This window comes from Boleophthalmus pectinirostris, unplaced genomic scaffold (assembly GCF_026225935.1).
Source record: "Boleophthalmus pectinirostris isolate CB_2022bp ecotype Guang Dong unplaced genomic scaffold, ASM2622593v1 HiC_scaffold_12, whole genome shotgun sequence".
Classification (NCBI taxonomy): Eukaryota; Metazoa; Chordata; class Actinopteri; order Gobiiformes; family Gobiidae; genus Boleophthalmus; species Boleophthalmus pectinirostris.
Window position 1 is genome coordinate 33,168,943 of NW_026571018.1, and position 25,353 is coordinate 33,194,295.

The window sequence follows — 25,353 nt, forward strand, 5'->3', positions numbered from 1 at the left end:
TAAATAACAAAACTGAGCACTTCTTCCATCGCTGTACCTATGTAGCGTGCGAGGATGAAGGGGAGGATGCTGCCGGTAACCGTTGGCGACAGACTCTGGCTTTAGCGATGCTACTAGCGGGTATAATCTCCACCAGCAATGATAGCATGAGGGACACACATGCCCTAGATAGCTGTTTGAATCTAATCTAGGCCACCCTGGTTTCCTCTGCAGACACGTGACGAGCTCGGCAGGAGGCGCGTACGAGGAGGGAGAAGAGGCTCGCGTCAGAATACACCCAGCCAGATCTGCCTTGTAACGCGATCCGCTGCTCCGGATTAAGTAATTGCGATGCGTAGTAGTGTAAGGAAAGGAATTAAACGATGACGATGTGTTATTTTGAGGTAACGGAGGAAAAATCACGTAACATGACAAGACTATATCAGATTGATTTAGGATCTTTTTTGGCACTTATTTAGAATTTATTATTACCATTTATATGTTTTTTTACTTTAATGTCCCTTGTGGATCAATAAAGTTTCTCTAAGTCGAAGTACTTGGAATGGTTTCAGATTTTAAAAGAAGGTGAGAGGGAATAGTGCTTGTAAGCTGTTTATCCTTATGAGTGTTTTGAGGGTTTGTACATCAGTAAAATTAAAACAATAAAATAATATGGTGTACTTTTATAGGAAAGAGATTCAATTGCCTCGAACCTGAGTTAGAGGGTGTTGGAGTACGATAAACATTTTAGGAGGTACTTGAGTTCCAAAAGGAGGCAGGAACCACTGGACTACGAGTTAACAGGGATGTAACGATATCCAAATCTCACAGAACGATATTTTCACGATATACTTGTCACGGTACGATATTTATTGCGATATTTTGTGGAGGCGAACAAAACTGTGAATATGCTACTTCTTAAAAGGCCTTGACAAGACTTAATCCAAAGAACTAAGCCTTAAAAGTGCTTAGAACAGCTATTTCTTCATGTAGTTTGCGCCAAAATGGAGCAAAGGATCATGGTCGATGTAGTTCTCTCGTTCTTTTGGGGGGTTTTTTTTAGCTTTTGCTGCATCATAACAATGAATTTAAGCAGAGAATGTTCATGTTTTTAAGAGTAGGCTCAAGACCCACCTTTTGTTGTTGTTTATGGTGTACACATTTTATTATATTTATTTATTTTAGGCATATTTTTAGGATTTCCAGTGTCGGCTGTGGCTGCTGGGGTCTGTCCCGCGGGCCCCCTGGCGGAGGGATGGTGCTTGGGCTTCATCTCTCCCCTGGACCCTGCGGCGGTTCCTGGTGGCGGTGGACGTCTCTCTGCTCCTGGTGTAGACGACTCCTCTGATGGTGCTTTCTCAACTTGTTCGCCTGTATTCGGCCTCACGTTCTACTCGGTGTAGTTTTGTGTATTTTATCATGTTAGTGTGTGTGTGTTTGGTTGTGTGGGGTCGGTCAGGTGTGGGGGTTGGGTAAGTGGGTGGGCGAAAGGAAATGTGGGATTGTTTTTAATCACTGTAAAGCAACTTTGTGTTACATTTTGTATGAAAAGCGCTTTATAAATAAAGTTTGATTTGATTTGAAAGAAACTTGTAATTCGATATATTGTGATGGCCCACGATATTACTGAGAGACTTTTGACGATACGATATCACAATATTTTGGTTACTGTTACACTCCTACTAGTTAAGGAGAAAAAAAACCCCAAAAAAAACTCAACAACAACAACAATTCAAACACTCAAACAGTCTAAATCAGGGGTGTCCAAACTTTTTTCATTAAGGGCCACATCTCTAAACACAGATGAAGCAGAGGGTTGATCGAGGGCCGTAGACTGGAGCTCAGTACAGTAAATAATTGAAATATGTGCATGTTTAACATGTTAGAATGAGCCATCAGTCTCTCTTCATGCTAAGATCCTTAAAACCACACACTAACTATTAAATATTCGCTTTATCAAGGTAGATTTTCAAAAAAACTTACATTAAAAAGTAATTTTTCATTGATGCATGGTCATTTGGGCCAATTCACCTGGAAGCCTGAGATTTGTCTGAGGGCCGCATTTAGTTAGTTTGGACATGCCTGGTCTAAATGTAGTATAGAGATATGTATGTCTAAGGGCATGTTTGACATTAAAGAGTGGGAGGGGAACTATTATGCAAAATAGAATCGATTTTTTTTTTTTTTTTTTTTTTTTTGTGAGCTTTCCACCGTGTTATAATATTCCCTCATCAAAAACATGCCTGAAGTGGTTTTATACTCATGCATGTTTGACTCTTTTAGCGATCTCTCCCGGGTCCTATTGGAAGCCTCCTAGCGTTTTGCTGTAAAACTCGAGCGCCTACGTCATCCGTACTCCCACACGACAATTCTCCACAAAAATCCAAGAACGACAAGAAGACACAAAACTACACGGCTTGACAAACCTCATGCGATGTGCAGCAGTTTCAGTGGGATGCATGCTGACGGCGTTGAGGTGGCGGTAGTGACTTAGCCCGGAGAGCAAAAAAAGGGGAGACTCAGAGCATCAGAAATGAAAGCCTCAAAACACACTGATGTTTCGGTGAATGCAGCATTTTCAGAACAACAAGGTAAAGTAACATGGTGACCTAAATATGTTATGTGTTCGCAGTAAATACCTCATCATTAAAACTCCCCTCTTTAAACTAGAGTCGTATATTTAGGTTTTTGATCCAAAGCAAACCATTTAGATGTAAAATTATGTATTTCTAGTATATGTAAAAAAAAAAAAATAAAAAAAATAAAATAATAATAATAATAATAATAATAATAATAATAATAATAATAATAATAATAATAATAATAATAATAATAATAATAATAATAATAATAATAATAATAAAAAAAAAAAAGTAACTTAATCTAATTTTTGTCAGGTAAACATTTCATTTTTGGAGCAGAACCGCCTCTAGCAAAACCAAACAAGAACAAACTCAATTCAATATTTTTTGTTGCAACAGCAAAAGAATTCCAAATCACTGAAGTACCACCATAAGCAGCTTAGCACTCTATCAACATTTCGAAACTGGTTATCAAGAAATAAGTCAAGGCTAAAAGTGGAAAAAAGCAGCAAAGCTAAATTGAAGAAAGGATTAAACCGGAGAATTAAACTTGAGAAGAAAAACAAATCAACAAAAGATTAAAGGTGAACTACGTAACTTTTTGGTTGGGGGTCCATCACCTGCTTGTTTCTATAGATATACGTCATTGCTCTGTCTGGAATGTTCCACAGTGTGACATTAAACAGCTCTACTTTACGTTTATTAAATTACAGGTGGATTTACAGCTCAAAAATGTCTAGAAAAACAAGCATTCTGATTGTGAGCGGGGTTGCGTCTTTACAGATCTGACCTGTAAGTTGGTCTGGTCTCCATGACGATAGAAAGGTTTAATATCATACTGTGAAACATTCCAGACAAAGCAATAACATGACCATGGAGAAAAGCACCAGAAAAGTAACACAATGCAAATTTAAATCAGAAAAAAAACAAAAAAATTGACCATATATTCCGGGCTCTCTAAAGCCTCCAACCCCATCAAAAAACAACGCGCCACACAATCCAGAGCGCCCTATACATGAATCCACTCGGGTGTCCAATCCAAGGATCCCAGACAGCACCCTCCCTGTGCACCACAACTGAACAAAGCCGAGAGTCACCGTGAACGCTCCAAACAAAGTCCGACTGAGCCATCTGACTGTTGTGTTTTGTTTAAAGTCCAGTGACAATGCGCCTTATAATCCAGAGCGCCTAATAGTGCGGAAAATACGGTAATGTGTAATGTAAATATCTTACATTACACAAAATTCTTAGGTACCATACACACACACACAAACACACAACACAACCTGTACGACTATTTGGGAGGCACTGATGTCGAGCGCAGGAGGGGAGGGAGACAGCTAAGAATACAAGGCGAGGTAATCCAAGGACATTGCTGTTAGTGCCTCTGCTGCTGCCGGACGAAGCATGCAGCAGACCAGCTAAAGCTTTCCCTTTTAGGCCACATTATGTAAGCCCAAAAGTGTGACAGTCTAACACACGCGTCGTGAAATATAGGCGTGGCGCACCGCGGTGTCAAAGCATACTGGCTGATTCACCGCCGACGATGGAGGCTTGCATCACGCGGCGTCAAACTGCTAAGGATTTAAGGCACGTAAATGGGAATTCACACGGGGAGAGCTGTGAATGTGGTGGAAATTCTGCGGCAGCCAGTAGATTAGAGGTGGAGTGTGTGAGGAAGACTGGCGCAGAATAGAAAGAAAGAGGGGGGTATATAAAGCAACAAACGCCAAAAGTGGTTTGAAACATGTTTGATATGGTTAGAGTCTGCGTGTTATTTAAATGTGCACTGCGTAACTTTTCCGTTGGAAGGTATGCCGTCAGCTTGTGTTCATGGAGATTGTTATTATTGTTTTGCCTAGAATGTTCCACAGTACGGCACAAAGACTGTATGAACTTAAAATAGGAAGTAAGTGGGGGGTTTGCTTCCGACTCCATCAAAAATGTCACCACTCTCTCTGTAACTGAAGCAGTGAACCCTGTCGTGTTGGTCTTAAAATGTTCGCACGAAACCACTCTACATTAGCCTGATTCATCAGCCGGTTTCACTTTGTGGAAACCGTCTGACCTCGCAGCATTAGGATTCATTTGCTCGGTGGTAGGCAGGTACTTTTTTATTTAGTCAATCGCTGCTATTTGGTTGTGAAAAATGTAATGCGCCAAATCCCGTAAGAAGAAGAGCAATAACGTCTTTCCCCTTGATAAAATTCACCAAACATTCTCTTTGTTCCAGCTTTAATTCTTCGTCGCCAACACAGAATGTCTGTATACATCTACATCCATCTCGACCACTTTGTTTACTGTTGTGCTGTACCACAAAAGGGACCCAGATATGGCTTCACAGCTCTTCGCTGATTTGCCAGTGCCCAGTCTACAACTTCCAAGATTTCTGCAAACTGTCTAGTGTATTCTGATTCCTGACCTAGTCACTGGAGAGAAATGAAATTGAGAGGAGGCACTAGGTAGCACCAGCCTGGCTAACTCTATATGATCCTGGTGTTTTTTTTATTTTGCTAATCTGTCCATAAATCAACATATGAACATCAGGCGCTTCTTGCCTCGAGGTTGCTCCTGGTAGCGTTAACAACAGGTTTGATTGACATGAAGCGTTTCTAAGCGATCGCAACGGTGGGAAGGGGTGTTAACTCCAACAGCCTCACTCTGGATTGGCTCTTTAGTTGCTCCGAATTCCAAATAAGGAGCCGTTTCAAATTCGCCCCTATAAATGCCAACCTTGATGAGCTTCATTTGACTGTCACGGTGGGTGACGTCACACTCACTAAGTCCAATTCTTTATACAGTCTATGGTATGGCATTAAGATTATTTATTTCTATAGAGATAAGCAACCGAGCCATAAAATAAATAAATGCAGGATAGAGTTTAAAAGCATAGTATGGAACCTCCAGGCAAAGCAAAAACATCTTCATGGAGACATACAGAAAAGTACACCGTTTAAGTTCCTAAATAATACAGTGTTCAGGGGCTTGTCTCCCTTTACTCCCAGTCCAAAGACTTGGATGAATTGTCTTGTCTCTGGAATGGCATCTGGTTTAGGGCAGTGGAAAGATATTTGGTAGAGCAAGACATTTGCCATGCTTGGCTCTATTGACTATGCACTTATTAAATTTAATGGGGTAATCAAGAAGTAACATATGACAATAATAAGTGTAGTTTTATGACCAGGCTCAGTCCCAGATAAATGGGCTGTTGGGAAGCACGCCTGGACTTGAATTGTAATTATTGCAAGATGGTACGTTTTCAAAAGAAGGACAGAACTTGATTTGCATGAATAATAACAGGCAACAATAATGGCATTTGGTCAGAGTTAGGGATGTATAATAATATTCTCATAAAATGCGTCTCACAGTATTTTGATTGTAATATATCGTGGAGTCTAACAGAAATGTGAATACACAACTTTTTCCTTTGAAAATGCCTTGGTAAGCATTTGGTTTTGTCATAATCCAGAGAGTTAAGATCTTAATAACAGTTACTTCTTTATATAGTCTGCGCTGAAACGGAGCAAAGGATCATGGGCTATGTAGTTCTCTCTATTATTTAGCTAATGCTGCACCATAACAAAGAACTTTAAGCAAAGAGACTTGCAATCTGATATACTGTGATGGCCCATGATCTTATTCTAAGACTTTTGATGATACAGTATAATATTTCAGTTAATGTTACATCCCTAGTCAGTGTCTACCGTATTTTTCGAACTATAAGGCGCACTTAAAATCCTTTAATTCTCTCAAAAGTCGACAGTGCCCCTTATAATCTGGTGTGCCTTATATGGTTGTGCTTACTGACCTCGAACTGATTTTATGTGGTACATGGCGAGAAAAAAATATGTCAAAATGTTTTACACCGAACACAATTTTTTATTTTATGTTTTTTACACAAATTGTTTTTCACACCGTTTGATAGATTGTTGGACCGTTACGGCTACCGTAGTCAGAAGCCTTGTGGAGTTAGTCTGACAGAAGCCGACCGCATCAACACACAAGGAGTGAGCTGTTTTTTTTCCAGCGCTTATAGTTTATAGCTTTTATAATTATGCAAATTAGCCATGTGGTTTTAAGTTTTGTTTCTGTAAAACGTAAACAAATGTGCACAAAGCTGCATTAAACACATTATTACTCAATGTATAAATTAAAAAAAAACAAATTTAAATGATTCACCCACATTCACATTCATAATTCACTTTCACCAAGACAAAGAGGAAACGCCGGGCAAGTTACATCACGATCTGCCAATGGATCGTTGACGCCTGGACTAAGAATCAGTCTCAAGTGTCGTCCGTTTGTTTCGCCTTATAATCCCGTGAACTTTATGTATGAAATCAGACGAGAGAATTCAACATTATTGATCTTGTGCCTTATCATCCGGTGCGCCTTAAAGTCTGAAAAATACGGTAGTTCTTTTTAATAATTCTGAATCATTACACAACTAACCCCAAATAAATGATGATGACTCTAATAAAGATAACCTTGTAGCAACAGAATCTACAAAACGCTACATCCATTTTATGTTAGCATTTCTCCGATTATATAATTATACTAATGTCAAAAGCCCTATCAGATAATTAGTCATTAAGTAGCCATTCCTCGGGGCCACTGTCTCTGTGTGATTCATGTGTTTGTCTGTCTGATCCGTACGGCCCCGCACAGAATGCCATCTAATAATAGCCAGTAAGATTTAGCGCTGTATGCTAATTGGGAAATATTGATTTTAGTTGCCAATTTGTAATCACATTCCAGATTTTTACATCACAACAGCTGGTCATTTTAGAAGGAAAATGTAGTTTGGACGCAACCCCAAATTGTCCACATCACAATGACTTCCACGGTTATTTCCAACAGCAGATTCGGCCCTTCTGCTGATGGACTCATTTAGGTAAACACATCTGTTATGAAACCGACCGAAAATGTAAAATGTGGCCAGTAGTTATGACGACTGGGGTTTTGTTTTATAGCTAATTGCGTAGCGTAATAATACAACGAAGCTGCAGGGAGAGGAGTGAGAGCGGTAGCCAGTCCATCACCCCCAAGGTTGGCGGTTTGAAATTACGCCAGGAAAACTAGATCAAACTGGCGTGGTCCAATTCAAACTCATTTTTCAAAATGCACCTGGATCCGGAAACTTCAATTTGCTCTGAGGATCATTTCTAGTGGAGGATCTGCCACCTGTTTGTCTCCTGGAAATGTTATTGCCTTGTCTAGTGTAGATTAAGCCTCTATCACAAGAGAAACAAGCAGGTTAAAGCACGACGCTACATTACAGTTCAGATCTGTGGAGAGTCGCCCCATTCACAGAAGGAAATAATGTGTTTTTGAGCAAATGAAACATCAGTAATGGGTAAATGCTAGATGTACTGTAGATGTTTAAAGTAGTGCTGTCAGTCGATTCAAATATTTAATCGTGACTATTCTCATGAAAGTCATAGTTAACTTGTGATTAAATGCAAATTAATCATACTTTTTTGTCCCTTGAATGATCATTTTAATAATCTTATCAACATAGAAAAGTGGATAGGTTTGCTTTTTTTAATTGCATCTGTGTTTGTGACAGTGTTTGTTGCCTCAATTTGTTTACATGTGGCGCTGCGGAGCTAATGCTTTAGTGGAGAAAATAAGTCCAGCGGCAGAAATATCTTTTAAATTGTGAGATTGATATGAGTCCTGCTGCGATACGTGCTCCTGCTGAGTTTATGGATATAACAAGAGCTCGGAGCAGTGAGGACAGGAGGAAGAGAGTCTGTAAAACTTCTGTCTCTGTCACGGTCCTTACTGAAGGTAAACGCGGATTCACTCTGTGTTTTGGAGCAGATTTTAATTCATGTCCTTGTATGAATAACAGCAGTGCAGTGTTTTGCTTCCGGTTTACAGCCAGATCCTGTGGTTTTTCTAACTTTACTAGCAGTGGCCACAGCCTATGAAAAAACTAGTTCACTATATAAAAAAAAACTAATAATTTTACGTTAACTCATTAATAACGAGATATTTTTGAGCACTAGTTTAAAGTCATGCCTTGGAACACTTCAGGCAAAGCAATAACATCTCCAAGGAGACAAACTGGTAGCGAACCCTCCACCAGAAAAGTTGCAGAGTGCATCTTTCAGACTGAGTTCTTGTATTTTTGTTTTGCTCCGTTTATATTGTAATTTAACGCCTTTCTTATTCTCTGAAGTGCTTTGAATGACTTTGTGTACAAATTGTGCGATACAGATAAACTTGCCTCGCCTACTCAAATCCTGACTGACTGTAACAGCACAGACCAATTACATTACACTACACACACCACACTAGGAGAGGCGTTCAACTGCATGGGGTAAGAAACAACCAGGAAAATATTTGACATGTGTTTGGATATTTACTCACTCAGTTTAGCTCAGCAGTGATAACAAACTGGACTAGCACGTGTTGTTTTATTGTTTTGGTCATGTTAAAGTGAAAGTGAAACCTACCAGAGCTCGAGCTGGAGAGAGCAAAATAACCTGTGAGTATGTTCTGGCGTGAAAATCAAATGCGCAGCGTAACTGAGATTAGTGACGCACTGATACAGCTTGTTCAGTTTCGATACCAATTTCGATACTAGAGCTTTAAGTATCTGTCAACCGATAACAGTGCAGAGAGAGACAGGATTTATTTCCTTTAAACTAAAAGAAAATGATTCAAATGTGTTATGTAGCTGTTGTTTATCTCTCAAATAACTACAGAACAGAAAACAGAATAACTACAGAACAGAAAAAAAAGTATTAAAAATAGAAATAATCTTATTACATCAATTTATATGTAGGATACTGGCTGAACCGATATTTGGAATGTGATATCCGATCCACCATTTTTTTCAGAATTGGCATTACCGGCATGCAAGTATCAGATCAGTGCATCCCTAACTAATCGATGTTTGAAAAAAGTGTGGTTTTATGTTTGTTTGTTTTGCTGCAAAGTATTAACGATAATGCTGATTTACTAGAGGCACCTGAGGGCCTTTTAGCCGTTGGGCAAGACACATCACTGACCTTGCCTGTGTATGAATGTGGCGTGTGACAGTGGCGGCTGGATAGGCCGATGGCAGATTGGCAGGCTTCCTTCTGTCAGTCTGAGCTAAAGCAAGGGCCTGGTGAGCGACTTGTTCAAGATTTGACTGAAGCAAGTTGACAGCTTCATAATGTGCAGGGATTTAAGTATCGATTTGGCATGAGTGATGTGAATCGCTCTATTTGCTTAGGCCTGGAATCGGCTCAACTTGTTCATTGTCTTAAGACCTTTGCGGCTGGATTGGCAAATTCAGTGCTGTTTCTTTATTCCATTATTTACTGATTTGCACCCAAGAAAGAGTGAGATCAGCAGCAACGCTCTCAGCAAGATGGCTGCGATTAAAAATGATCTTAGGAGAATATCTGCTTTCAGATACTGGTACGTCATGTTTTAGGTCACTCAACGAACATTTGAAGATTACAAAAAGATTGATGATGGAAGTGGTTAAAACAGTCGTCTTGATCACTTTGTTATGAAAGCTTTGGTTTTTATGCATCATGCTGGGATGACTGGGACACTCTGTTTCCCAACCAGGTGCTACTTGGAATGATTTCAGATTTACTGTAATAGCAAGGTGGAATTAAATAAATAAAAAAAGCTCTTTCACATGATACATCCATGTGTTTCTGTAGGATACTTCTGCCATATATGTAATAATATAATAAAAACAAGAACATCTAACTAGTTGGGAATATACTAGTAAACTGAATTATAATTACTATAGAATCATGGTTAGTAGGGCAAAGGAGAAATTTAATTTGTCAGCTCGACAAAGGTTTATTTAGGTCGAATATGTTTCGCAGCTCATCCAAGCTGGACACTGCCTGATATCTGTCTGAAGGGAGGAGCTAACAACACTGAAACTACTCTGAAACTAACACACCTACTTGTTTCAGGCAGATATAAGGCGGTGTCCACCAGCGTCTGACCAGACCTGAAGAAGCAGCTTGGATGAGCTGTGAAAGGTATTCGACTTAAATAAACATTTGTCCAGTTGACGAATTGAATTTCTCCTTTGCCATTCCTTTGGATTCTACTTGGACGTCTTAAGGTTTCTACACACATCATGGTTAGCAGGTGTGTAACTGTATCCACATTTTTAGAGGACGTAACAATAACCAAAATATTGTGATACTGTATCGTCAAAGTTCTCACAATAATATTGTGGACCATCACAATATATTGATATATTACAAGTCTCTTTGCTTAATTTAAGAGTTATGGAGCAGCAATAGCTAAAAAAAGACAGAGGGAACTACAGACATCATGATCCTTTGCTCCATTTCAGTGCAGACTACAAGAAGAAATAACAGTTCTAAGCACTTTTAAGTCTTAATTCTTTGGATTAAATCTTGTCAAGGCATTTTAAGAGGAAAAAGTCACATATTCACAGTTTTGTTAGCCTCCACAAAATATCGCAATAAATGGATATTGTTACATCCCTGAGCCTCCCCACCATATCATGAGCTTTCCCATGATATCACAATAAATATCGTAACCTGAGGTTCATACCGTGACAATATCGTATTGTGAGACTTGGATATCCTTACACCCCTAGTATTTATTGCTATATAACTGTGAACATCCTACTTTTTTTCCTTTTAAATTTGCCTTTGGGTCCTGTTATTTTTTTTTTTTTTTTAGCTATTACTGCACTACAGCAATGAATTCAAGCAAAAAAGACTTTGTGATTTGATATATTGTGATGGCCTACGATATTATTGTGAGACTTTTGGCGATACGATTTCACAATATTTTGGTTATTGTTACATCCCTAACGCTTAAACGATGTAGGGTGTAGTCAGTGTGACGCAAAAATTTGGACATCACTGGACTCGGGGACTTGCCACGACATGAAAGATTTAAAATTTCACATTCTTTGTTTTTATTTTCTGTGTATGTTTATCCCCAGATGTGCATTCATTTTGTACCACTGTAACATGTACATCGCAGCGCTGCAGGAGGCGACTCACCGAACACAGTCCTGGCAGGTACGGACTCTCTGTTGAGCCAGAACGACACTTGGGACAGGATGACGGTCATGATGCAGGGCAGGTACGTCTGAATCACAAAGTAGCCAATTTTCCTCTTCAGGTGGAAGTGGGTCGTCATCACCACGTACTCTCCTGAGATCAGCAAAAACACAAGATGAGGGAAAAAAAAAAAATCAATAGCAATAACTGCCTTTGTGTCCTTAGGCATCGCACTTCACCCGCATTGCCTAGTATGAACGTGGTGTGTGAAAATGCTGTATACAATGTGTAACTTTCCTGGTGGAGGGACGGTCAAATGTTATTGCTTTGTCTGGAATGTTTCACAGTATGGCATTAAACCTTTCTGTCTTAACGGAGACCAAACCAGACCAAGTTACAGGTCAGATCCGTGGAGAGGTGACACCACTCACAGTCAGAATGTCTGTTTTTCAAGGTATTTTTGAGCTATAAAACCACCTGTAAGTGAATAAACGTAAGGTAGAGCTGTTTAATGTCACACTGTGGAACATTCCAGGCAGAGCAATGACATATCCATAGAAACAAGCAGGTTACATAATGCACATTTGCCTATAAATGTGAGGACGAAACCTATGACTTGCACCTTTAACCATTCAAAGATATGATATTTTATTTTTCTGACCTTTATTTAACCAGAATTGTCCCGTTGAGTTAGTTTAGTTTTGACTAAGGGGGCGGGCGATGTTGTCAAAAATAACACTGTTTACTATAATAAGAAGACATTTTGGCAGTCCACCAGGAATGTGCTTAAACATGTTAAAGTATTAATGTAGAAAGAATAAAAGGTTGACAAAAAAATGCAGAGATGTCACTTTATACCTGGGAATATTAGCCAACTGTAAGGCTGGACAATCTATCGTTTTGGATCGAAAATTGTGATCTCAGACAACACGATTTTGGGAACGTCAAACTACCACATTTTTTGCAGTGCTCCTAATGCCAAGAGGCTAGGATTTAAACCCGACATTCGTTTAAAGTTACATGAACCATCTCCAATGCGATAGAAGCACAGAACAGACTCAACATCAGCAGCACATCCTCTGTCATATTGAACTGAGATGTGTCCTTTAGTCTGACAGAAGCTGAACCGCATCAGTGCACAAGGAAAGAGCTGGTTTTTTTTTTCAGTGCTTTTAGTTTATGCAAATGAGTCATGTGGTTTTAAGTTTTGTTTCTGTAAAATGTAAACAAATGTGCGCAAAGCTGCATTAAGCACATTATTACACAATGTATATTATAATTTTTTTTATTTTATTTTATGTATTTGTTTTGGGCAAGTAAAGATTTACATTCTTATACAATGGAACATATAACATAAGTTTAATCATAATAGAAATGAAAATAACAAAAAAATAAATAAAAAATGCCCAAAAAGTATTGAAAGAAAGAAAAGCAGAGTACAGGAAATGTCTGTAGAGCTGTGGTAGAGGGAGAGGTAAAATGGGCTTTATGGTCCAGCGTCAAATCGTCGGTGCAGGATTCTGGTATGATGTAAGTTTCTGTGATTTTTGCAAATGTTCATGTGCACTGAAACTTGATTTTTTTATTTTTTTTAATGTGGATGAAATAGAAATCGCAATATCTGCCAGAAAAATGGCAATACATTTTTTTTCTTAAAATCGTTCAGTCCTAGCCAAAGGCATAAATGAGCTACATTTTCTCGTGCTGAAAAGGTTGGAATAACTGTCATTGAACAAAGACACACACAACAATGATCTAACTTTCAGCACGGTCCCTGCTCTTGGATCACACATAAAAGGTGGATTAAGTGATTTTAGGATGTCCTCTTGGCAAACAGGTCGTCCGTTTCATCTTCATTTCGCATGCACTGTATTAGTGGGCCAAACTACTGAGGAAAATTCAACTGGCCCATTGGGAACAGTGTATCTGGGACATTGCCTGGCATTTGTGAAGCTATAGACTAAATTACTTTAAAAAGGTATTCACGACATAATTTAGAAGATCTCTGGGAAATGTGGGCAGATTTACAAAGGAATTACAAAGGAAATTTCTTCAACTGTCTTCAGTGTTGCACATTCTGTATTTTCCCTTTTTGAACTGAACCTTTGCAGAACCCTGTCAGAACTGATGAAGCTTGTACTTGTATCTGCTGCCTGTTACCTTTGCTGGTATCCTTAATTTTCCTTACCATTGTTGGTATCATTTTATTATTGCAATACAGTTATGTTACCAAACTATAACAGTGACTCCTTGTCTGCACTTGTAAATTATTATTATTTATTTATTTATTATTTATTTATTTATTTCGGTCACAGGTATATTTTGACATTAATTCACAGACAGTCATTTAACATACACAGACCGAAAAGGTGGAGGCTGAAGCTTAAGCTTATTATACCTTTACCCTTTATTCCTAAATAGTTCATATAGTTTAATGTAAAATGTCTGAAAATTGTGAAAGAAAGCTCATTGTGTAAGATTAGAAAAGTGGAGTGGGATTACATAAATTTTCTTCTTCCCATTCCTTTTTGGGCAAATTTTTTGTTGCTATTTCTGTTTTATGATTTCATTAATGTTATATGTTCCATTGTAAAAGAATGTAAATGTCTTACTTGCCTGAAATAAATACATACAATTAAAAACATAAATAAATAAATAATGCTGCTTGAATGCGTACCTTGACAACCATGAGAACACAGGCATGATATAATTCATATAAAAATTTAAATATTTAAATATATTCAATAATATAATTGAATTGTTAACCTCTATAAATTATAACACCATACATTTTGGAAATAGTTGCTTGAGTTTATAATCTATATGTGGTGTAAAAGTCTGGAATAGCTTGGATACACATCTCAAGCAAAGCCAAAATATCCATAAATTCAAGTTGTTATATAAACATATGGTCTGGTCACAGTATAAAGAGAGTGGATCTTAATATTAGAACATACTGCCTTCTGTAGAGCTGCTTTGTGCTTGTCGTTTCCTTACTGTTGCTGGTTTGTGCTGTCCATTACTATTGTTAGTATCTTTAATTTTCCTTACCGTTGTTGGTTTCCTTATGTATTATTGAAATACAGTTATGTTACCAAACTATAACAGTGACTCTTTGTCCGCACTTGTAAATAATTCATATAGTTGAATGTAAAATGTCTGAAAATTTCGGAGATTAATTAAGTTTTCTTCTTTCCACTCCTTTATGGGCCAATTATTATATTATTATTGTTATTATTTATTTATTTATTCATTTGTTATTTCTGCTAAGACTTCATTAATGTTTTATGTTCCACTGTAAAAGAATGCAAATTTCTCACTTGCCCAAAATAAATAATTATATTTTTTCTGTCTCGTGGATTAAAGCAGTAAAAATTCGTTTCGTCAGTTCTGTGGCTGGGTCAGTCACATGGGAGGAGCTCGGCGTAGAGTCACTGCTCCTCCACGTGGAAAGGAACCATCTGAGGGAGGTGTTCTGGGCAAGTGTCTGGGGTGAAATAAGTCTGAGAGTCCCTGTTTAGAATTCTGCTTCCATGACCTGGCCTCCGGATAAGCAGATGAAGATGGATGAACATTCTGGCTCTCAGATTGTTTTACTTATACCATTTTCGACGCAGCAATCCATTAGAAACGCAGAAACCTTTTGGCATACCTCCAGAACAACAACTTAGATACAATCCTATGCAATACAGTACATCAGATTTGTTATTGATTTGTTAACTGATATACAACATACCATTTCTTTATAAATTTACCCACACATTTTGCCCGCAGTCAGAATGTATAAAAGAACCAATAAATCAGTGCTCCTCACCTGTGCTCGACTGTACCACTCCGGAGTCCACGCTCTGGCCCATGAGATCGTACTGGTTCAATCTGGATCCATCTTCTGCCACCACCACAGACTGGGCCGCTCCCCTGGTCCACACGTAGACCACCTCCGCGCGAGTGTACGCATCTGTGAACGCGAAGTGAAAAGAGCCATCCATTACTCCGGCTGCTCCAGTCTATAGTCATGTGTAACCCGCCGAGCTGTATTTTTGGAACACAGCGAGAAACCGTTAAAGTGACGGTACCCACTTTGTACCTGTGTGTTTTTACTCCAGTCAGGATATATTTAGGCTATATATAGTACTTCCCTCAAACTGAAACCGCCCTGTTCCAGATTGTGATGTCATGTGGTAATACAGGAAGAGCTCCACAGTGTTTTTAAACTCCATACACCTTCATTAGAATCAATTTTTATCATTTCAGCCCTGGAACTGCCAATCTCTGCTGAACTAAAGATAAAAGACAGCTTCAAAACTACCACTGCATGACATTATGAGGTGGACCAGAACATTTTGAGCTTTGAAAATGCACAGACTAATAATAAAGAGTGACTCAAACATGTGTGAATGAAACAAAACACAACTCCAGGTCTGTTTTTGATGAGGTAACGGTATATAACATGGCTTAAAGCTTACAACAGTCGATTTTGTGTAATACAGGACCATTAGATAGAAATTTACAGTTTGTTTTATCCTCTGAGAAGTGCACTGTTAGAACTAGGGCCCGACAGATATGGATTTTTTTGCAGCCGATATGATAAAATATGGTAAAACAGGAGTTGGAGGTGCCGATATAAAAGCCGATATATTTAGTGGTGTTAAAATTGACTATAAATCTTCAATTGATTATAAAACTTAGGTGTGGTTCTATTGTCTATAATGTGTGGGAGCTACAGCAGCTAACCGATTAGAAAGACCCAAAAGTAGCTTCAAAACCGACACATTTGCAACACTCACCGCTCACAGAGGCACCTCTCAGATCACAAGTATTCACTATTAAGTGTCCTTTCAATCCTGAATCAAAAAGATTGTCCGTAAAAATAATATTATCCAGCATATCGACAGAAGCTGCATGTGTAAACAAGGACAAGTGAGTGACTTGAATCTGGGGGTGCGTTCAGGGGCAGTAGGGCGTCACAAATACAGACAAATAACCCTGAAGGTAAATATTGATGCGTGGACACATATTAGGACATTTATCTGTCTGTAAATTACATTAAATGAACATAATATAGAGAGTCTAAACTTTATAACAAGGTATAACATGCCCACGTCGACTATCAGCCCATATCAGCAAGCCAATATGTCTCCAAGTGCACATATCGACCAATAATATCGGTAGTTAAAGCACTAGTTGTTGTTAGATTTGCGATTTATGTTTTAATAATAGGATTCTGCAAAAAGTTCCCATTTTAAACACCAAAAGAATTGACAAAAAAAGAGTATAAACTGACAAAATAATACAAGCATCACATTTCAAATCTAAACTACAGGGTTATCAGATGTTGTGCATAATAAAACAGGATATTTGTTTTGTTTTGGAGGAAATTATGGCACTTCAAAAACTGCAGCCTTTGAGATTTCCTAATTGCGTCCATTCAAATCACTATCAAAACACTTTTCTGAAAAATGTGCAATTACATTTTTCTTTTTTATTCCCAAAATTGTGCAGCACTAGAGAAAAGACGGGAAAAAATGTGAAAGTGAGGTCGCCTGCTTGTGCTGTCTACTCCTCAGCGCTTCCTGTCTGGTTCAATTGAGTAATTAATCATTTCATTCCCCCTTTATGGCTGATGCTACCTCTGCCTCTTTCATCACAATCTTCCCAAAAGGGTGTTCCCAAGTCATGTCACATTAACTCTTTCTCCAAATTAGGACTTGAGCACACAAAACATCTTAACAGAATAACATGGATTTAAAGTACACATGACAGGTTTTCATGCAGTACTAATTATTTGGCTTGGTGGGGTAGTACCTATGGTAAATATTCTGCATGGTTTTACATTAGTTAAGTTGCAGTTTGTGGGGAAAAAGTTGAAAAGAAAAGAACACAAATGGAAGAAGGAGTGAGTTCTAAAACGGAATAACTCTACCTATGCCATCAACACGGAAAATTCTATCCTAAATACACAAACGATTAAAGTGCAAGGAAGGCATTTTTTTTATTTTTGATTTAATGATTTAACAACAAAAAAATATATATATATATATATATCGTAGTCATATACTGATAATCGTAATTGTTATCTGCTTAAGGTTAGCCTTTATTGTCTTCCTATCCTCTGCATTTGACCCGTCCTTCACTGTTTCAGGAGCAGGGGTTTAGTGGGCGTGGTACACGGAGTACGTTGTCCACCCACTTCTCCCAACGTGAGTTATAAAAAAAATAGGCTCATGATATCTGCAGTACTGTCCTATAGTGACCTGCGACATGAGCAACCAGGACTGAACCAGGAGTAAACCAGGACTAAAAAAGGACTAAGCCAGGTCTAAATCAGTTCTAAACCAGGTCTAAACCAGGATAAAGTGTTGGGGCGGGCCCGGAGGTGCGCCCGTATAGACCATTGGGTGACCACAAACCAAAGGACCGGTGCAAAGCTCCACACCCCATGCAGCTGTCACCCAGTCGCGCTTTGTGGACACCCTGCTCCGTGGACTCTGGGTTCTCTCTCTCACTCTCAAGTCCAAGATTAGTCCTGGTTTAGACCTGGTTCAGTTCTGGTTTAGTCCTGGTTTAGACTTGGTTCAGTCCTGGTTTACTTCAGTTGAGTGAATGGCTTTTGGAGGTGGATGATGGGGGCCAAGCGTAGCCCCACTTATAAAATCCCCACTACACCACTGTTCAGGAGCAACCTGTCAGAGCAATGCATGTCACAATGCTGCATCCAGGGATCTTGAGCTAGTCTTGTTCAGGACTCCCTTAGCTATAGGATTAAGATTAGTGCCCTAAGGAAACCCACCCAGACACATGGAGAACATACAGAATCCACACAGAAAGGCCTGGGTGACCTAAGGATCGAACCTGGAACCTTCTGTGAGGCGAGAATGCCCGGCGTTCAGCCAGCATGCTGCCACTTTGTGAATTTAATCCAACACTAGACTTTATTTGTATTTAGAAGTGTTCAGTCGGCATATTTCAGCCTGTATTTGGTTGATAATGTATTTTAAGTCTCCATGTACCACAGAAACAATAGTTTGACTAGGCGACTAATACTGGTCCAATACTGGTATCATATTGGCAGTTTTCAGATTGTACAATGTGAGGATGTCATACTCCCAGATGGGGGCAACGGGTAGATGTTCCAATTGATTGCGTATACATGCGCATCAGTATCCTGGTTATTAGCCATATTCTGGTTATGGCAGTATTCAGGATACTGTGTACATATGCCACATTATCCTGGTTACTATCAGAATATACCTGCTACAGTATTCCGGATTCTCATGACCAGGATACTGCCTTTTTCGGGATACTGAACCCGGGATACTGTGTATACACGCACCATGATGAAACTGGGATATTAAAAAAACCCAATCATAACCAGGATACTGATGTGCATATATATGTATGTATACTCATGGATTACCTTGTACTTTGCCATGAAATAATCAAAAGGTGAATTCACAGATGTTGGATCTGATCATTTCTATCAGTGACTAGACTCAAGAACTCACTGTATTACATATTTACATATTTTTGCAATTTATCAATATTAATTGAACCTGTACCCCCATCTGTACAGTCGTCCCTCGATATATCGAGGTTCACCTGCGTCCTGATTGGCTAAGGGACTGTAGACCATTGTCAATTAATCTCCTCCGTGTAGTGTCTCCTGTACAGTACAGAATGTGTTCATCTTACCAAATTTACATAAATGTTGGATCTCTAGCAGTGTGATTCTGAAGTGCTGTATGTTTGCAAGTTTTCTCCCAGACAAAACCCACAATGTCGACGAAACCTTCTGCACCGACAAAGGCTCCTGAGGATGCTGAAGGAAGGTAGAATTTACGCGGCTGTAGGGCGCTATTACTGGGAGGAAAATAACATAAGGACGACAGCAGCAATAAGTTTTAAGAAGGATGGAAAAAGGGTTGTAACTGTCATGGCTGAGTAAAGTGTATAAAGTGTGTGGTGAGGGATTTTACAGCCTTAAAACATATATAATAATAAAGCTGACTACTTCACGGATTTCGCCTATTGAGGGTTATTTTTAGAACGTCACCCCCCACGATAAACGAGGAACCACTGTATTAAAAAACATTGACCTAAAGAATGTAGTGATGTCATTTGAAACCCAGTGTATTAAAAAAATTTGCTTTATTGGATAGTGGCTTCCAAATATCGGTTCAGCCAATACCCTGGTTGGACGTATAAGTTCATGTAAATACTGTAGTTGACCCTGAACGTCTCATACTATTTGATTTTTTTACACAAAGTTGTTCTGTATTGACTTGAGACACTATTAACAGTTACATAACAGAATTCACCCTATTTCAGCCATTTATAAACTTCACCTACAATAATCACAAAAAGCTGCCTACGATTTTTTGTAGAATTATTATTATTATTATGTAACCTGTCATTTACACTTTAAAGCAATGGAATCCTTATCTTTTTTTTTTTTTTTTTTTCTTGTTCCCGTGGCGACCCAACCTGTCGTGAGCTGCAGTGTCAGGAGCACTGCAGAGGAGCATGGCCGGGGCTCGCACTGCAGCAGAGGCAGACCAGCTGAAATATTTAGGCAGTGAGTGGAGTCTGAAAGGACCCCGTGCTGAGCCAGTGTGGCACAGGCGTATTCAGAGATCCATGTCATTTTCTCTCCATTCCTCCAGTCTTTTATCATTTTCTCTCACTCCCTATTCAAGAGCTTCCAGCATTTGTATTCTATCTCTCTGTCTCCACAGGGACGTCACCCATTTTTCTCTTTGTGTGAAACTGCATAACTATGGCAGCATATTGTAATAGGAATGATTGGTGAAAATAGCAGGAGTTAATCTTATTTTTTAAGAATATGATGCGTGAAGTGTTCAAGGAAATAGTCTGGACGTGGTCATTAATATTGGCTACTTGTATATATTTGGGCAGTGGTGGAAGAGAACTGGAAATTTGTACTCAATACTAAAATGCACTCAAGTATAAGTACTGCCACAATGAGTAAAATAAAAAGTACTATTTTTGGATCAGTCTTTTTTATTAACTTGAATGGCTAAGGGTACATTAAAGCCAGATCATGTTATTTTCTGATATACTGTATTTTTCGGACTATAAGGCAAATTTAAAATCCTTTTATTTTCTCAAATATTGACAGTGATATATAATATCAATACTATAATCAATAAAATAATATAAATATATAATTATTTATAATCCAGTGCTCCTTATATATTAATTCTGGTTGTGCTTACTGACCTCGAACCAATTTTAAGTGGTACACGGCGTTCAAAAATCTGTCAAAATGTTTTAGTACGACTTTGGTAAACTACGAAGCCGTACCGCTTGATGGATTGTCAAGTATTACGGCGACTGTAGTCAGGAACCTCGCGGAGTAAAGCCCAATTTATGGTCCTTACTCCAACAAAAGCTGACCACACTGGAGAACAGGGGGCGAGCTGTTTTGTTTATGCAGATTAGCCAGGTGGTTTTAAGATTTGTTTATGTAAAATGTAAACAAACGTGTGCAAAGCTGCATTAAACACATTATTGCTCAGTGTAAATTTGAGTCGTCCACGTAGGAAATAAAAAAAAACCTAACTTAAATGATCCACCCGCATTCACATTCATAATCCACATTCACCAAGACAGAGAGGCAACGCCGGGCGAATTACTCCACAATCTGCAAATGGATCGTGGATGCCTGGACTAAGGATCAGTTTCAAGTGTCGTCCCTTTGTTTTGCTTAATGCGCCTTATAATCCGGTGCACCTTATGTATGAAAATAGACGAGAGAATTCAATATTATTGATTCTGCGCCTTATTGTCCAAAAGTACGGTACTAGTATGTTATAATGCTGTTTCCTCATCAAAAACATTCCAGGAGTTGTGTTTTGTTCCACCTTGTGAAGTCATATGGTAATAAAAGAAGCACTACACCATGTTTTTAAACTCCATCCACCTTCACTAGAATCATTTGGATGCTTTTAGCCCTGGAATTGCCATTCTTTACGGAACAGAAAGTAGAATGTAGCTATGAACATGAAAACTACGATTACATGACATTGCAGTTCAGGTTTTTATCCATACATGTGCAATAGTTTTTTGGGATCATTTTGCTTTAGGGTTATTGTGTAAGTGGCATAAATTAGTTTCACTTTTTTCGTACTTGAAAATTTGTTGTTGTGACAGGTGACTTTTTTTTTTTTTTTTTTTTGAGAGTGAGTAGAATTTTGTGTCTTTCCCCTGAAAGATATAAGACCACTGTCAGGAGCTAATAAGAATTTTTTTTTAAATTTCTTATCAACCCGGAAGTATACGCGATCCATCAACTTTCACATTGTCATCTAAAAAAAAAAAATTTATATTAACTCTGCACCCAACGGTTTGTGAGAGCTACTGACAAGTTACAGAACGAAATACCCACTTCGTCCATGTTGTGAAAATTTGTTATTAAAGATGCATTGTGCAGCTTTTCTGGCGGAGGGTCTATTACCTGCTCGTCTCTATGGAGATGTTATTGTTCTTCCTGGACTGTTCCATGGTATGACATTAAACACATCTATAATTTTTTAGCATTTATTCATTACGGGTATTTCAATTGCTCAAAAATACAATCATTCTCTCTGTGAATAAGGTTGCTGCTCCACAGATCTGACCTATAATGTAGCCTATAGTTGTCTCCCTTAAAGATGCACTATGTAAATAATTTCTTTGCCCGAAATGTTTAATAATTTTTGTTGTTTAATAATAATTACAGGTGGTTTTATAGCTCAAAAATACATAGAAAAACATATTCTGACTGTGAACAGGGTCGCCTCTCCACAGATCTGACCTCTGACTTGTAGGGATGTAACGGTATCCAAATCTCTCGGTACAATATTTTCACGATATACATCTCACGGTTCGATATTTATTGCGATATTTTGTGGAGACGAACAAACAAACAAAATTGTGAATGCTACTTTTTCCTTTTTCCTTTCCAAGACTTTGGTTCTGTCATAATCCAAAGAATTAAGATTTAAAAGTGCTTGTAACGATTATTTCTTCATGTAATTGGCACTGAAACGGAGCAAAGGATCATGGTCTATGTAGTTTGTACCTATATTGCAGCACTATATCTTACGAGACTTATAGTTTGATATATTGTGATGGTCCATGATATTATTGTGAGACTTTTGTCGATACAATACCACAATAGTTTGAGCTTGTTGGCTGAATGGCGGAGTTTCTAACACGAGAATCTGTTTTTGGACATTTTTTTTTTTTTTTTACGCCACATTGCCCTATAGCTGTCAGCGGCGGGGAGCAGCTGGTATGACGTCACACGGAGCCGCAGGATAAACACTGTCTGATCACCGCACGCCTGCCACCATCTTTTTGGCATGGCTTTTGGCTCCGTGCTGTGTGAGTTTTTGGGTCTTTCTGGGTCGAAAACGGGGGTAAAACCTGCTCGCTCTGGGGGTATTGAGCGGATACATCCTCTGGGAGAACATCTGTTAGCGTGCAAGCTCACCCCGTCAGGGCAGCTGGCGAGGGAGGGGCGGGGCGGGCAGTGCCATCGGTCGCTTGTGAGTATCTGTCAGTGTTAATGGAGTCACGCTGAGGGAGATCTTGATATCAAAATTCACGCTACCTGATTCCATGGACAGATAAAACCAATCTTTGGAACATTCTCCATGGATGTAGGTCAGTTTTACACTATTACACCCATGCTAAGTCACTCCCCCTTCAGAGCGTTACTACAACACAATCGGCATGCATCTCCCTAATGAAACTACTGCACATCACATCGCTTTGTGACATTGTTGTGCACGGTTTTGTATCATGTTTTTGTATATTTTTGGAGTATTGTCATGTTGGAGCATGGGTGATGTAGGCTCTTGGGCGAAGCATTGGACAACATCTTACAAGAGGGTTCAAATAGGGCCCAGGAGAGATCGCTAAATTGCTTAAACATCCATGGATGACACATAAAAACTCTTCAGGCATGTTTTTCATGAAGTAACGTCATTATAACATGGTAGGAAGCTAAAAGCTCATTTCTTAAACATTGCCTGGAAGTTCCACAGTATGGCTTTAAACCTCTATACTACTATTCAATTCTAGATTTTTTATTTATTTAAAAAAGCTTTCTTATAGTGAACAGACTCTCCACAGACGTGACCTGCAACGTGGCCTGGTGACCCATGGAGATACATAAGTTTAATGCAACCAGATCTTTGGCATTTTTTGTCATAACAACATGAAAATTGGCACAGTACACACCCGTACCATTAGGATGACACCCTCTGAATTTGAGATTGATCGGATGAGGAGTTCAAGAGTTATGTGTGGAACAAACAGACAGACAGACGTTTCTTGAATTAATAGATACTGTGGAAACTATGGAACCCTTCCATAAACTGACTCATCATTGACATTCCTAGTTTTTTGCGCTTGTGTGTGAATTTAGTAGTAGTAGTAGTAGTAGTAGTAGTAGTAGTCATATATGGGTCACTTACAGCTGCCAAACTTGAGCGGACAAGCATGGGCGTCCATCGGGAAGTCCTCCAGATGCATGGGGCATTCAGCTCGCACTGTCAACCTAGAATCAGAATAGAAACAAATATATTTTACTGCATTTTTTACATGAAGGATTTTGTTAAACCCGACAGTGATCAGGGTGAAACGGGGGTGAAGAGTGGGGAAAGACATTCAGACGTACAGCCTGTTGTAGCCCCGGCAACTCAGTCCCACAACAATGAAGTACCTTCTCCATATAAAAGTGTACAAATATGAAAGCAGACCATTTTGTTGCAATAAAAAAAAAAAAAAAACAGATAAAAGAGATAAAACTGCATGTGAAAATACTGTTGGCTTCCTGCAGTGACGTTTATATAGCAATTCAGTAGTGATATTTCCATGTTTTGTCCACAGAAAATAGTTGAAGACTGTGACCAATAATAAAATACACAATGAATAATGATTGCGGTAGATTTAACAGGACAAAATATATATACATACACTACCGGTCAAAAGTTTTAGAACACCACACTTTTTCCAGTTTTTTACTGTTTTACTGTTGACCAAAACGTATTTTAAACTTTTGATTCATGAAAGTGTCCACCTTTGGCACATATAACAGCTGAACACACTCGTGGCTCGTTCTTTTTACAACAGAAATCAAATATTCTTCAGAAAGTTCTTCCCAAGTCTGTTGCAGAAGTTTCCATAAATGTGTGGCACTTGTAGGTTGCTTCACTCTTCTGTCCAGTTCATCCCAAACCAGCTCCATGGGGTTTAAGTCTGGACACTGTGCTTGCTGGACACTCCATGTTTTCAAGCTCATCATCTTGTTCTTTATTCCTGAGGTAGTTTTGGCAGAGCTTGGACTTGTGTTTTGTTATCTTTTATCTATCTTTTTTTTTTTTTTTTTTTACCTCAAGCTCTTCATTGAACTTGCACAACCTGAATTGCAATAAATAAATGGAAAAATTAGGGTGTTCTAAATCTTTTGACCCGTAGTGTATATATTTTTTCATGCAACAAAACCAGTGTTGTCTCAATATCACTGATACAGCAACTAACAATTATTTTAGTAGTTGATGATTTTATTTTCATTACATCACATCATTATGTCGTAATTTGGACATCTAAGGCTACGTTCAGACAGCAGGGCTTAACGCTCAATTCAGATTTTTTTGTGAAATCCGATGTTTTTGCGAGGTCGTTCACATTTCCAATTAAATGCCACTTGTATGCGATCGCCTGTGTGAACGTTAAACGGCCCGAAAGTGTCCCGCATGTGCACTGGA

General features: G+C 38.7%; 1 protein-coding gene across 1 annotated transcript in view; it reads right to left on the reverse strand.

The window, feature by feature from the left end:
• Nucleotides 1-25,353, reverse strand: part of gabra1 (gamma-aminobutyric acid type A receptor subunit alpha1) — a 127,839-nt gene that overhangs the window by 45,444 nt on the left and 57,042 nt on the right. Inside the window, exons 7-9 of the mRNA XM_020938710.1 lie at nt 24,061-24,143; nt 15,390-15,533; nt 11,576-11,728 (exon numbers count right to left, since the gene is read on the reverse strand). Of these exons, the coding sequence (XP_020794369.1) occupies nt 11,576-11,728; nt 15,390-15,533; nt 24,061-24,143 (380 nt within the window). The remainder of the gene's footprint in view (nt 1-11,575; nt 11,729-15,389; nt 15,534-24,060; nt 24,144-25,353) is intronic.